This window comes from Bison bison, unplaced genomic scaffold (assembly GCF_000754665.1).
Source record: "Bison bison bison isolate TAMUID 2011002044 unplaced genomic scaffold, Bison_UMD1.0 scf7180017864524, whole genome shotgun sequence".
In the NCBI taxonomy this organism is placed as follows: domain Eukaryota; kingdom Metazoa; phylum Chordata; class Mammalia; order Artiodactyla; family Bovidae; genus Bison; species Bison bison.
Genome location: NW_011495075.1, coordinates 5,090,595 through 5,104,314, shown reverse-complemented (window position 1 = coordinate 5,104,314; position 13,720 = coordinate 5,090,595). Strand labels below are relative to the sequence as shown.

General features: G+C 41.4%; 1 protein-coding gene across 1 annotated transcript in view; it reads left to right on the top strand.

Moving 5' to 3' along the window:
• Positions 1-372: 372 nt before the first annotated feature.
• The window catches only part of F13B (coagulation factor XIII, B polypeptide), a 64,976-nt gene continuing 51,628 nt past the window's right edge, over positions 373-13,720 (top strand). Inside the window, exons 1-8 of the mRNA XM_010831136.1 lie at positions 373-564; positions 2,488-2,688; positions 4,845-5,030; positions 6,741-6,917; positions 7,282-7,458; positions 10,645-10,824; positions 10,913-11,098; positions 11,987-12,169. Of these exons, the coding sequence (XP_010829438.1) occupies positions 501-564; positions 2,488-2,688; positions 4,845-5,030; positions 6,741-6,917; positions 7,282-7,458; positions 10,645-10,824; positions 10,913-11,098; positions 11,987-12,169 (1,354 nt within the window). The 5' untranslated portion in view covers positions 373-500. The remainder of the gene's footprint in view (positions 565-2,487; positions 2,689-4,844; positions 5,031-6,740; positions 6,918-7,281; positions 7,459-10,644; positions 10,825-10,912; positions 11,099-11,986; positions 12,170-13,720) is intronic.

Here is a 13,720-nt window from a genome sequence, read left to right as displayed (position 1 = left end):
CACCACTCAAAACAAGGCCACTTTTCGCTTTAGCAGCTCTGCTGCTGCTGCTAAGTCGCTTCAGTCGTGTCCACACTATTTTCTTATCAAGGATTCATTAACTCACAGACCTAAGTTCAACCCATCAATTGATCAGTGGTGGTGAAGAAATCAATGGCGACCGGTGAACTTTACTCCATGGACTTACAATGGGAAGTTAAAGTTGAAAACTTAGCCTGCATTTTAAGCAGCCTGGGTTAATTATTTTGCTTTTCTTACTGTTGCCCTTATTGGTGATCATGTTCTAATTGATCTGTGGCATGAAAACTACTGTCCATTAACATGGTTGGGTATTTTTAGTATTATCCTAAGCTATTTTAAATCAATTATAAAGGTTGTTACAAAGGGACTTAGATGTTGTAAATAATTAACTTTTTTCCCATGAGAAGTATTGTGTACTTAATGAGGAGTCCTTAAGTACTTTTGAATGGTGAAAACCTCTATAAAACACACCACAGAAGATGAGGTCAAAAAGCTTGGCTTTGATTATCATATTAATCATCTCAGGAGAACTCCATGCAGAAGGTAAAACTAATTTTTAACATTCTTTATTCTCTCAAAATTATAAATGGAAATTCTAACATTACTTCTCTTGAAATTTGAATATAGTCTTTCATTTTTATGTATCAATATTATAAAAAAGATTCTTATAAGTTGTAATAATATTTAGACAAACTTTTTGCTTTGGGAAAAACTACTAAACTATTCCTAAACTAACATAACTTAGAAATCCAAAACAAGACAAAAAAAAAAGAAAACCTTTAGCATCTCTAGTTTTGAGGGCATAAGAGACCAGGCTATAAATACCTTAAAGGATATTTTAGGCTAAAAGTATCACCATTTGAAGTTGCTGCTGCTGCTGCTAAGTCGCTTCAGTCATGTCCGACTCTGTGCGACCCCACAGATGGCAGTCCACCAGGCTCCCCCTTCCCTGGGATTCTCCAGACAAGAATTCTGGAGTGGGTTGCCATTTCCTTCTCCAATGCATGAAGAGAAAAGTGAAAGTAAGTCGCTAAGTCGTGTACAACTCTCAGCGATCTCATGGACTGCAGCCTACCAGGCTCCTCCGTCCATGGGATTTTCCAGGCAAGAGTACTGGAGGGGGTTGCCATTTCCTCCTTCAGGGGATCTTCCTGACCCAGGGATTGAACCCACATCTCTTGCATCTGCTGCATTGGCAAGTGGATTTTTTTTTTTTAATCACTGCATCACCTGGGAAGCCCTTGATTGAATACATTAGGTAGTATAAATAATTAGTAGGACCATACGATTGAATAAACAGGACACTTCTGAGAATGAAAGTGGAGTTTAGGAATACTCATGGAGGACAGCAGGGCTTAATCGAGACTGTCCAGAAAACGGTACCTGTGGACTCCCTGTTAGAAATCTTCCTGCCCACACTGCCTCATGTGGTGAGGTGAGTGTGAATGAGGCGGGCAGTGCACAAGTGTGGGCCCTTTAGGAGGGGTTCACGGTGTTCTCGGGCTGCAGGGATGAGAGACCAGGCAGGTCACTGAGTACCAGCAAGAGGAATAAACAGAGTAGGAAACCACGGCCATAATGCTCTTTTAAAACACCAGAGGGAATTTGTTGACTAAAATAGCCTACAGATTATCTATAACCACTTTTAGTTGAATGCTGCTACTGCTGCTAAGTCGCTTCAGTCATGTCCGACTCTGTGCGACCCCATAGACGGCAGCCCACCAGGCTCCCCCGTCCCTGGGATTCTCCAGGCAAGAACACTGGAGTGGGTTGCCATTTCCTTCTCCAATGCATGAAAGTGAAAAGGGAAAGTGAAGTTGCTCAGTCGTGTCTGACTCTTAGCGACCCCATGGACTGCAGCCTACCAGGCTCCTCCGTCCATGGGATTTTCCAGGCAAGAGTACTGGAGTGGGGTGCCATTGAATAGCTTACTACAAATTTTCTGCCAAAAGAGGTTTTGCAATTAAAAATATGAAATAGAATTCATCTGATTTGATGCATTTAATTCTACAATAAGATAATTTATATGAATAGTTTCCTTTTATTTTTCTGTCTCATTAGGGAAAAAACAGCTGATATAATTGTCTATTAGCAGTACCGTGAGACATTGCAATATTCTAGCTAATTATGTAATTAGTGTGTGGTTATAATCTTCTTTCACACAAAGAAATGTCAGCTGTGTTCTGTTTCTCTTAGAACATGCTGCTTGACAGAGTTAGGGGGAGCTTCTCTGAGGAAGTGGCCTACTCAGACTAATTCTGATGATTGAGAGTTGGGGTTGCTAGCAGATTAATTCTGATTGAAAAGTATTGTCACAAAAGTACCTTAAAACGTTAAGTAATAGAAAGTAAGTACTGGCTAAAGTGTCTGCAAACACTGAATTTTAAAATGTATTGTCACTTGGTCACACATTGTATGGTTTTAAATGCATTTTTCAGTGTGCAGCTTATTCTTTACTCATTTCAGAGAAGCCCTGTGGTTTTCCTAGTGTGGAGAATGGGAGGATTGCCCAATATTACTATATTTTTGAAAGCTATTACTTTCCAATGAGCATAAACCAAAATCTGTCATTTTCCTGCTTGGTTGGTTATACGACTGCAACTGGAAAACGCGAGGCGCGGACCACGTGTACGGTGGCAGGCTGGTCTCCAGAACCACGGTGCTTCAGTAAGTCAGTGGTGGGGCCGCTCTCACGTGATAACTCACAAACAGCTTAGCTGGTAAAACTAGGGGCCCCAGAGGGCAGGTGTCTGAACCTTTCGGTAGGTAAGGACAAAATTATCGGCCCTCGGTCTTTTTTACAAAATGAAAGCAGATTCTGAAATTCTATAAATCATGTTTTTTACTAACATGTTGTCTTCCTTATCTTTCTAAAAGCAGTGTTATTTTTGGCAGTGCGGGGTCTTCGTTGCTGCCTGGGCTTTCTCTAGCTGCCGTGAGTAGGAGCTACTCTCTAGCTGTGGTGCGTGGCATTCTTATCGAGGGGGCCTCCCTTGTTTCAGAGCGTGAGCTCTAGGCACACAGGCATCCGTAGTCGTGGCACGTGGGCTCAGCTGTTGAGGCTCCTGGGCTCTAGACCACAAGCTCAAGTGGTGGCTCATGGGCTTAGTTGCTCCTCGGCGTGTGGGATCTTCCCAGATCAGGGATCAAACCCATGTCTCTTGCACTGGCAGCTGAATTCTTTACAGCTAGGCCACCAGGGAAGCCCCCTTATCTGTTCTTAATAATACTCTAGGAAGAGAATAAGGGCAATTATTTAAATTGTTATCATCACATGGCAAGGAACAGACACACCATCTAGTTACTTTGAGGAATGAGGGACTTATACAGAGAATTTTGCGGGAGCCAGAAAAATATCTGATGCTGGCCTTAGGAAGTATAAGGTTGTTACTCTAGTATTTTATCATTTGTAAGACTCCCCTCTCCTTTGTATGACTTCTCCTTGCATAATATCCGTTGAACAATCTGTTTTTCTGAATTTTTGAGTTCACATTCGTGGAAAGGAAATCTGATTGGCAGAACCCAATATTTCATGTCAGGCTACACTAGAAACACCAGAGATTATCAGCTGGTTTCCAGGGGGTCCGGTGACCTCTCTCTGTTGACACAGTTCCCAAGCTCTGTTTTGCAGAGTAAGGGGCTTTGGTTGAGTCAGTTTCATTTAGATGTTTATTTATAGTGGTTGATATGTCCAGTAAACATACCCATGTGGGATAATTATCCGTTCCATGACTTGTGGACAGACCACCAATTTAAGCATTACACTTTTTAGTGTTAACACAGATCATAGATTAACTGCAATAAATGAACCTCATTCATAACTAGAGGATACAAGTAAATTAAACATCTGAGATGAGATGTTGTGAGAGCAGTGAAGTAGGAGCTGGAAGAGGATGAAGAGGGTCAGTACTGCAGCGTCAGGGTTGAGACACACCCTCTGCAGCCAGACTGCTCTGGTGGATCCGGCTCTACCACTGGGAAGTGGCTTAAACATTCTGGGCCGGACTTTCTCATCTATAAAATGGAAATCACGCAACTTCAGCGAGATAATCTGTATAGAGTGCTTCCACACAGAAAGTATGACATACCTAAACGATACTAACCTTGGACAAATCTCTTTCACCTTTCTGAATTGGTTTATTATAAGGGTCCATTAATCATGCTCAAAAACTGATTGAACTGCATTCAATGCTAAGATAAATGTCCTATTCAATGTATCACTGTCCCAAGTATTTACTAAAAATTAGCTCTGTGAACTCGAAGTAGCATGTCTGTAACTCAGTCACAGTCTACATAGACTGACTAAGGAGTCTTACTGTGCTCGTAGGCAATCAGAGGCTGAAAAAATAGATGAACACAATTTTCACAATAAATTGTCTGCAGGATTATATAAGGATTCATAGAGTAGGTGCATGTGCTTTAGCTACATGATGTTAAAAATTATCAAATGCAGTGGACTCAAAAGTATTAGGAAGTAAACCTAAAAGAAAATCCTTCTATTTCCCATTAATGATAATTAAAAGCAGATCTCTGGATATATTTTCTAAAGTAGATGAGGTAGGAGTGGGGATGACTGTGAAAATCAAAGTCAGTGCATACCAAGAATTTCAGTATCAAACTGAATCAGGTTTTAAAGAGATACTTCCAAAATTAAATTAAATCAAGGAATTGTGAATTCCTTAACATTCACAAAAAAGGTGAATTTTTTTTCTCCTTAAAACTCCAAGAATAACATTAAACTTTTGCATTGTTAGTTTTACAACTTTTTGAAAAATAAAGCTTAATTTCATCAATTTAGAAAATAAATATTTTTCTCCCCACAGAAAAGTGCCCTAAGCCTGACTTGAAGAATGGTTACATCTTTGATTCAAAATTATCTTACAAAATACAAGAGAACATGCGCTATCGTTGCACATCAGGATACAAAACCATGGCAGGGCAGGATGAAGAAGTGGTTCAATGCCTTGCTGATGGGTGGTCTCCCCAGCCAACCTGTAGCAAAGAACATGGTACGTGTTTAAGAATCATCTCCTAAATCTGAAGACAAGAGCTTGGGAATTTAGTCAGTTTAGTGCTTTCTTATAGTGACAAGTATTTTTATTGAAATACAGTTTATTTTCCAGTATATCTGCCAATGCGGGAAGTTATTATGTTGTTTCCTTCAAATGTTGGGTGTTTCCTTCATCCAAGGGACCCCATCTTCCACAGCACACCGACTCCAGGAATTCCTACTCTCTGCTAGTAAAAAAAAAAAAACAACAGAATTTATGTAAGATAAAAGGAAAGAACCTTAATGAATCTGCTTTTTGAAACATACATAAATGATTTCCTTCATTAGACAAGAATTTGAAATAATGCACATTGCTTTATTCTGAAAGCCAATATCAGATAAACTGAAAGCAATCATTTGAATATATGTGTGTGTGTATATATATATGTGTATATGTGTGTGTGTATATATATATATATATATATAAAGAGAGAAATGCTGGACTGGATGAAGCATAAGCTGGAATCAAGATTGCCAGGAGAAATATCAATAACCTCAGATATGCAGATGACACCACCCTTATGGCAGAAAGCAAACAACTAAAGAGCATCTTGATGAAAGTGAAAGAGAAGAGTGAAAATGTTGGCTTAAAACTCAACATTTAGAAAACTAAGATCATGGCATCTGGTCCCATCACGTCATGGCAAATAGATGGGGAAACAGTGGAAACAGTGGCTGACTTTATTTTTTGGGCTCAAAAATCACTGCAGATGGTGACTGCAGCCATGAAATTAAAAGACGCTTGTTCCTTGGAAGAAAAGCTATGACCAACCTAGACAGCATATTAAAAAGCAGAGACATCACTTTGCCAACAAAGGTCCATCTAGTCAAAACTACGGTTTTTCCAGTGGTCATGTATGGATGTGAGAGTTGGACCATAAGAAACCTGAGCGCCAAAGAATTGATGCTTTTGAACTGTGGTGTTGGAGAAGACTCTTGAGAGTCCTGTGGACTGAAAGAAGATCCAACCAGTACATTCTAAAGGAAATCAGTCCTGAATATTCATTGGAAGGACTGATGCTGAAGCTGAAACTCCAATCCTTTGGCCACCTAATGCGAAGAACTGACTCCTTTGAAATGATACTGATGCTGGGAAAGATTGAAGGCAGGAGGAGAAGGGGACGACAGAGGATGAGATGGTTGGATGGCATCACCGACTCAATGAACATGACTTTGAGTAACCTCTGGGAGTTGGTGATGGACAGGGATGCCTGGGATGCTGCAGTCCATGGGGTCACAAAGAGTCGGGCACAATTGAACGACTGAACTGAACTGAACTGAACTGATGTATCTATCTATCTATATATATATATACATGTAGTTAGTGTGGTGTTAGCTATTTAAATTATACAAACTTGCAGATGGGACATCATCAAAAACTTGTTAATGCACAAGCCTTCTGTTGAATTGTGGCCTTTGGCCAAATACTCCAGAGTAGAATTTGAAGGATGGAAGACCAGTAGGGTTAGGACACAGAGTGCATGAAAAAAGGGACTGAAGAGACAAAGACAAACTTTGATTATTTTTCAGTTTTGCTGAGAGTTGATTCTGTCATATGTTTGTTAAGATTCAAAGTAAATAAAAGTTGAAAATTTTTTGAGATTTCCTTTTAATATTCTATATTCAGGGATGAAGTCCATAAAACAAATGACTTTAATTTTTTTTTTAGAAACATGTTTGGCCCCTGAATTGCATCATGGAAATTATTTCACAACACAGAAAACATTCAAAGTGAAGGACAGCGTACGATACGAGTGTGCCTCTGGGTACCACACAGCTTCTGGGAAGAGCACAGAGGAGGCGGAGTGCCACCCGTACGGATGGGCCCTCACCCCACAATGTACCAGTATGTTCTCCCTTTGAAGACAGCTGCTTTCACTCTGAAAAAGTCCCTCCCAGAGATGGGTGCAAGTTGTTCGGCTAATTATGTTCCTTTTTCCATAATTTTGCTTTTTTTGCTTCTGATTTTAATGATGTTGACAGTAGGCTTTCCTCATTTCAAGCTCTCAAAGAAGAAAGAATCCTTTTAGCTCAGATACTTGAAATGAGTTTATTGATATTTAATAAATGTATAAATTGACCAGCTTTGCTGTGGATAATAGCAAAGTTGCTGAATTCGAATTCAGATGTGGCATGTAAGTAGTAAGTGGATTTTGTTCTAGCAGGAAAAATAACACGTCTTTGTTTTTTATTTGTTCTTTCATTTTTAGAATTAAAATGCTCTTCTTTAAGAGTAATTGAAAATGGTTATTTTCATCCTGTAAAGCAAACCTATGAAGAAGGCGATGTAGTTCAGTTTTTCTGTCATAAAAATTATTATCTAAGTGGCTCTGACTTAATTCAGTGCTATAACTTTGGTTGGTACCCAGAATCTCCTGTCTGTGAAGGTAACTTTTAAAATTTCATTCACAAATAAAATATTATATCTGAATCAGCTTTAATTTCTATAAAAATGTCTCTAATGATATGTAAGAACTCTTCTAATTTCTATTTGTTAAATAAATATTGTCTTTTAAATTACTGCTATTTTCAGCAATCTTTAATACATTTAATCTGAGTATATAATTAATATGCTTAATTTTTATGTTAGTCTGTAGAGTGGATATAGCTTTTAAATATATTGTTAAAAATCTGTAATAAATTGTAAATCTTTTATTGTAATTAATCCTTTTTCTTATTGGCAATTAACTAGATCCATTGTGCCAGGTGGCAGCCTTGTAAAGGTACTTTCTTATTACTGGGCCATATATTCCCTGATGTGAAAACACAGACTTCAAAATAGTGGGACAAAGTGCAGAAAAAGCAGCACAAAGTTACCAAGAGTGAAAAAGAAAAACTGAAGTCATGCTGTAAGAGCTGCCCTCACATGGGTCATCTATGGTTTCATTTGTATCACTGGCTGTGTTCTGGCAGGTGGGATGATTACCTGTTGCTGCTGCTAAGTTGCTTCAGTTGTATCCGACTCTGTGCGACCCCATAGATGGCAGCCACCAGGCTCCCCCATTCCTGGGATCCTCCAGGCAAGAATACTGGAATGGGTTGCCATTTCCTTCTCCAATGCATGAAAGTGAAAAGTGAAAAGTGAAAGTGAAGTCCCTCAGTCGTGTCCAACTCCTAGCAACCCCATGGACTGCAGCCCACCAGGCTCCTCTGTCCATGGGATTTTCCAGGCAAGAGTACTGGAGTGGGGTGCCATTGTTAGGAGACAGCAATTCAATAGTCATGTAATCACACTGCAGTGTTCCATGAAGAAAGTTCTGGTCTAGCAGAAGAAAGAGATACAAGACAGTAATTGATACAGTGTGAAAAGTGGTATCATTAAGTCAGGTATAAGGTGTTCGAACAAACACTGAAGGTTCTGACTGATGGTGTGGGACCACATGTGCACAGGTGGTGGATCATGTCTGATCTGGGCCTTAAAAGATAGGTAGGGGTTGGAGGATTGGGAGGGGTGGGGACATATAAAGGGCTTGATAGTCTGTTTTCTCTGTAGTGTAGAAAATACAGCCATTACTAACAGGCAGGAGAAAGGCAGGAAAGGAAAGCTTGGAAGAGAGTAGTGACTCTTTGAAACAGTTGCTGGGAAGAATGAAAGCTGAGTGACCAGGGGTTGTGTAGTGGGATTGCTCCAAACGGCCAGTGTTCTCTAATTGCACTGAACAATGATTTTAATTTCTTTTATTAAAAACATTCTTTCTAAAATTTTGCAGTGGTGCCTAACAGCCCTGGTCTAAAAGTAGAGAGAAAGATTGTTGGCACATTTCGTATAGCATATTATTTCTGAACTTAATGGCAGGGTCTTCCCTGGTGATCCAGTGGTTAAGAATCTGCCTTCCAATGCAGGGGATGTGGGTTCAACCCCTGATCTCAGAACTAAGATCCCACACGCCCTGGAGCAACTAAGCCCACAGAGCACAGTTAGAGAGATGCTCAGGTGCCCCGAGGACGAGCCTGAGAGCCACAGCAATGAAAAGATCCTGCCCGCTGCAGTGAAGACCCAGTGCAGCCGAAATAAATAAACATTAAAAAAAATAAATGGCAAGCCTACCTACTTATTACTTATTCCACACTCCTCTCCCCGCACCAAAAACTGGTCAGATGCCAACGTCCATGTTACTTTTTTCTAGTAAATAGTCTTAGATGTAAGATGGGCAGTGTCGTAATCTGAGTAACACCTCCCTGCCCCTCCCATCCCCCAAAGATACTCATATCCTATTCCCTGGAACCTGTAAATGTCCCCTTATGGAACAATGGGGAATTTGCAGATGTCATGGAGTTAGGGATCTTGAGATGGGGATAATATCTGGGATTATCCACGTGGGCTTATGTAATTGCAACCGCTATAAGAGGAAGAGCGGGATTTGACTACAGAGGATCAAGTAGGAGACGTGACAGTGGAAGCAAAGGTTGGAGTGGAAAAGGAAGGAGTCAGGAGCCAAGGCTAGCTGGCAGCCCCCAGGCGCTGCAGAGGCAGACAAGCCACTTCTTCCCTAAAGCCTCTGGAAGAATGCCACTCTCCCGACACCCAGATCCCAGCCCAGGAAAGCCGATTCTGGGCTTGGGTTTCCAGAACTGTAAGGGACTACACATGTAGTATATCAAGCCACTCCATTGTGGTAATTTGTCCCAGCAGTCATGGAAAATGAATATAGTCAGTATTTTAGAACAGTTAAGAGAAGGAGATTTTAATTCATATAGACAGAGGTTCAGGAATGCCAAGATCCACCGCTTATTAATAATTTACTTACTTCTTAAGTTTAAGTTCCTCTGTCTATAATATGGGAGATGAAATAGTCCCTACTTAACAAAATTATTTTAAGATTAAAGGAGATGTTAAACCCTGGAGATGTAAATGGCAACCCACTCCAGTATTCTTGCCTGGGAATTCCCAAGGACAGAGGAGCCTGGTGGGCTACAGTCCATGGAGTCCCAAAGAGTCAGACATGATTAAGCGACTGAGTAACAGCTTATGACCACATACAAGTGTGGGTCAGCCATAGCTGTGTGTCCACGTCTGATGAAGCAATAGGCAAGCCGCAGTGTCATCTGAGGCTGGACAGGGGAAGAACCTTGCACTCAAGCTTTCTGTATTTGCGGCAGGTTTCGGAGCTTGGCGGCTACTGAGCCGAGGGTCTTAGTGCCTGCTGGCTGCCCCCTAGAGGCAGCCCTGTGCCCCCTGCCCTGTGGTCCTCCTCCCTCTTTGGAAGCTCACAGACAGGCCAGCTTCTCCTCCAGATCAGTAGGGCACAGAGTCTCTCGGGACCAAGGGCCTCCCACACTGTGCTGCATGAGCGTGTGTGCGTGATCACACCTCCATCCTTGTGGCTGTGTTAAACACGGTCACATCATCACATCATCTCCGCTGTGGTCATCGCTTAGAAGCAAGACCCAGTTCCTGCTCCTGGGGAGGGCATGACTCGAGGAAGTGACTGTCAGGATGTGGGAACCCAGGGGGTGACCCCAGTCTGCCTGCCAGACTTCTTAGGGTCCTTGGCACAGCCAATGTGCTTGTGAGATCTTGACTATTATTTCTGGTGGCTATACGACTAAACACCCTGATGTTTTTCTATAAGGAAGAAGAAATCGGTGTCCTCCTCCCCCTCTGCCTCTGAACTCCAACCTTCAAACATACTCAACCACCTACCGGCACGGAGAAACAGTTCGTATAGCGTGTGCACTTAACTTCGCCATGCAGGGAGCAGAAGAGATACGCTGTGAAAATGGGAAATGGACAGAGCCTCCCAGATGCGTTGGTTAGCAGCACCTCGACTAAGCTTTCCCTGACGAGAAACCTGCGTGTAGAGCTAAATGGTCTCTTCTCTCTCAATTGTCTCCTTTCAGAGTACAAGCAAAGGATGACATGTGAGGCCCCGCCGTCGGTGGAGCATGGCACGGCAACCCCGTCCTCTGAGGTTTATCACAGCGGGGATAAGGTGGCCTACATGTGTGAGAGGGGCTATCACCTCCGTGGACCAGGAGAAATAAGGTGCAACCGTGGGAGATGGACCCTTCCCCCTGAGTGTGTCGGTATGTGTGCTGCGTGTCATATCCAGAGCTAAGCCTAGCATTTTCATTCTCTTTGTTTAATCCACACACTTATAGCAATAGTCCGTTGCTTAGAAGAGTTTGAAACGCACAGATACAGCACCTACTCTGCCATTTTTCTGAAGCGTATGAAGCTGTCTGTAGATTCATATTTTTAATCCAGTATAAAGAATAGGAAAGCAAACAATTTTTGAATGTCCTGATTCTAATATTTTTGCATCTGGCCATTCTGACTCCCCCACCCTCTGAGCCATAAACCTGGCCTTTCATTTAACTCAAGGACATGACCAGGTTACAACTCCGGGAGGCCACCCTTCCCGTCATCCTCATTTCTTGGCCAGGTCCTGGAGAGACCTCCACATATTTACCAAGGATAACTATTGCATAAGAGAAAAACTGCTAAAGATGCTAGAGAAATTAGAAGAGTAAGAGCAAGACTCTTACTGATAGAAAAATGGAACTTTTCATCCATGGGTTGACTGAGATCTGAGATGAAGAGGGAGGAGAAGGGAAAAATAAAGCAGGATAATGACAAACGACAGTTTTAGAACCGACCATAATCTCTAGGTTAAAGAACACTCTTTACCTTTCCACACATCTTAAGAATATCTATAGCATGATTCCTTTGTAAGCCAGAAAAGTAAAAAAGACCCATACTTGCTCTTCAGCAAAATATTTGCTGTATTGTCTCGCTTAGTAAATTTTAATAATATGTAGCTGAATGATATTTCTCTAATTTCTGATGAATTCAGGAATCAATTGTCCTAAATTACCTGGTACAAATATTGAAGGACTATTGTCTGGGCAACTGTATTATGCCATTATGTTATTATAAGTTCATGTTAATCTAAAAGTAACCTCTTTTCTTAGAAAATACTGAGAATTGTAATCCTCCACCTGATGTAATAAACGGGGCTATTATTGGTGAATTATTGGCAAGCTACCCAACAGGATCCTCTGTGGAATATAGATGTAATGAATATTACTTATTGAGAGGAGCAAAAATATCTCATTGTGAGCAAGGAAGATGGTCATCACCACCTGTTTGCTTAGGTAAGATAGAGAATACGTTGAATTAAAACAGATTTTTCCCCTGCTTTATTGAGATGCAATTGACATATAGTATAGATTTAAGGTGCACAGTGTGATGATTCTATACACAAACACACCATGAAATTATTACCACGACAAAGCTGGCTTACATATCCTTCACCTCGAGTAATTTAGGGGCTGTTGTCATGATGAGAGCATTTAAGATTCTCTCTTGGCATCTTTTAAGTGTACCAAATAATATTGTTAGCTATAGTCGCCACAGGGCTTCCCAGGTGGCACTAGAGGTAAAGAACCCCCCTGCCAGTGTAGGAGACATAAGAGATGTGGGTTCAATCCCTGGATCGAGAAGATCCCCTGGAGGAGGAGATGGCAGCCCACTCCAGTATCCTTGTCTGGAGAATCCCATGGACAGAGGATCTTGGCAGGCTACAGACCATGGAATCGCGAAGAGTCAAACACGACTAAAGCGACTTAGCGCGCATGCACACACAAGCCTGTCCCAACCACCTTACCTAGAAGCGTAACCTCCCTTCCTCCAGCTCTGTGACAGCCCCTCCCCTCCACTCTTCATTCTTCTACTTCACTTATATACGTCTTTTAAAGATGGACAAACAAGATCCATATATTTAGTATATTTATTGTTTACCGTATTGCATTTCTCCCAGTTGGAAGGCAATCTCCATGAAGTCAAGGAGCTTTGTTTTATTTGTTGATGAATATCAAGTGACAGGTGTCCCATAAATATAACAAATAAGTACATTTTCTGTTTGAAGGTTTTTATTTTATAGAAAGGAAATCATGACGAATCTAAGGGTTGCTGGTCCTAAACAATATTTTTAATGTTTCAACTTAAGTGGTTTTAATTTATGGTATCAGTTCAGTTCAGTTTAGTCGCTCAGTCATGTCCGACTCTTTGTGACCCCATGAATCACAGCATGCCAGGCCTCCCGGTCAATCACCAACTCCCAGAGTTCACTCAAACTCATGTCCATTGAGTCAGTGATGCCATCCAGCCATCTCATCCTCTGTCATCCCCTTCTCCTCCTGCCCCCAATCCCTCCCAGCATCAGGGTCTTTTCCTATGAGTCAATTCTTCGCATGAGGTGACCAAAGTACTGGAGTTTCAGCTTTAGCATCATTCCTTCCAAAGAAATCCCAGGACTGATCTCCTTTAGGATGGACTGGTTGGATCTCCTTGCAGTCTACGGGACTCTCAAGAGTCTTCTCCAACACCACAGTTCAAAAGCATCAATTCTTCGGCACTCAACTTTCTTTATAGTCCAACTCTCACACCCATACATGACCATTGGAAAAACCATAGCCTTGATTAGATGGACCTTTGTTGGCAAAGTAATATCTCTGCTTTTGAATATGCTACCTTGGTTGGTCATAACTTTTCTTCTAAGGAGTAAGTGTCTTTTAATTTCATGGCTGCAATCACCATCTGCAGTGATTTTGGAGCCCAAAAAAATAAAGTCTGACACTGTTTCCCCATCTATTTGCCATGAAGTGATGGGACCGGATGCCATGATCTTCGTTTTCTGAATGTTG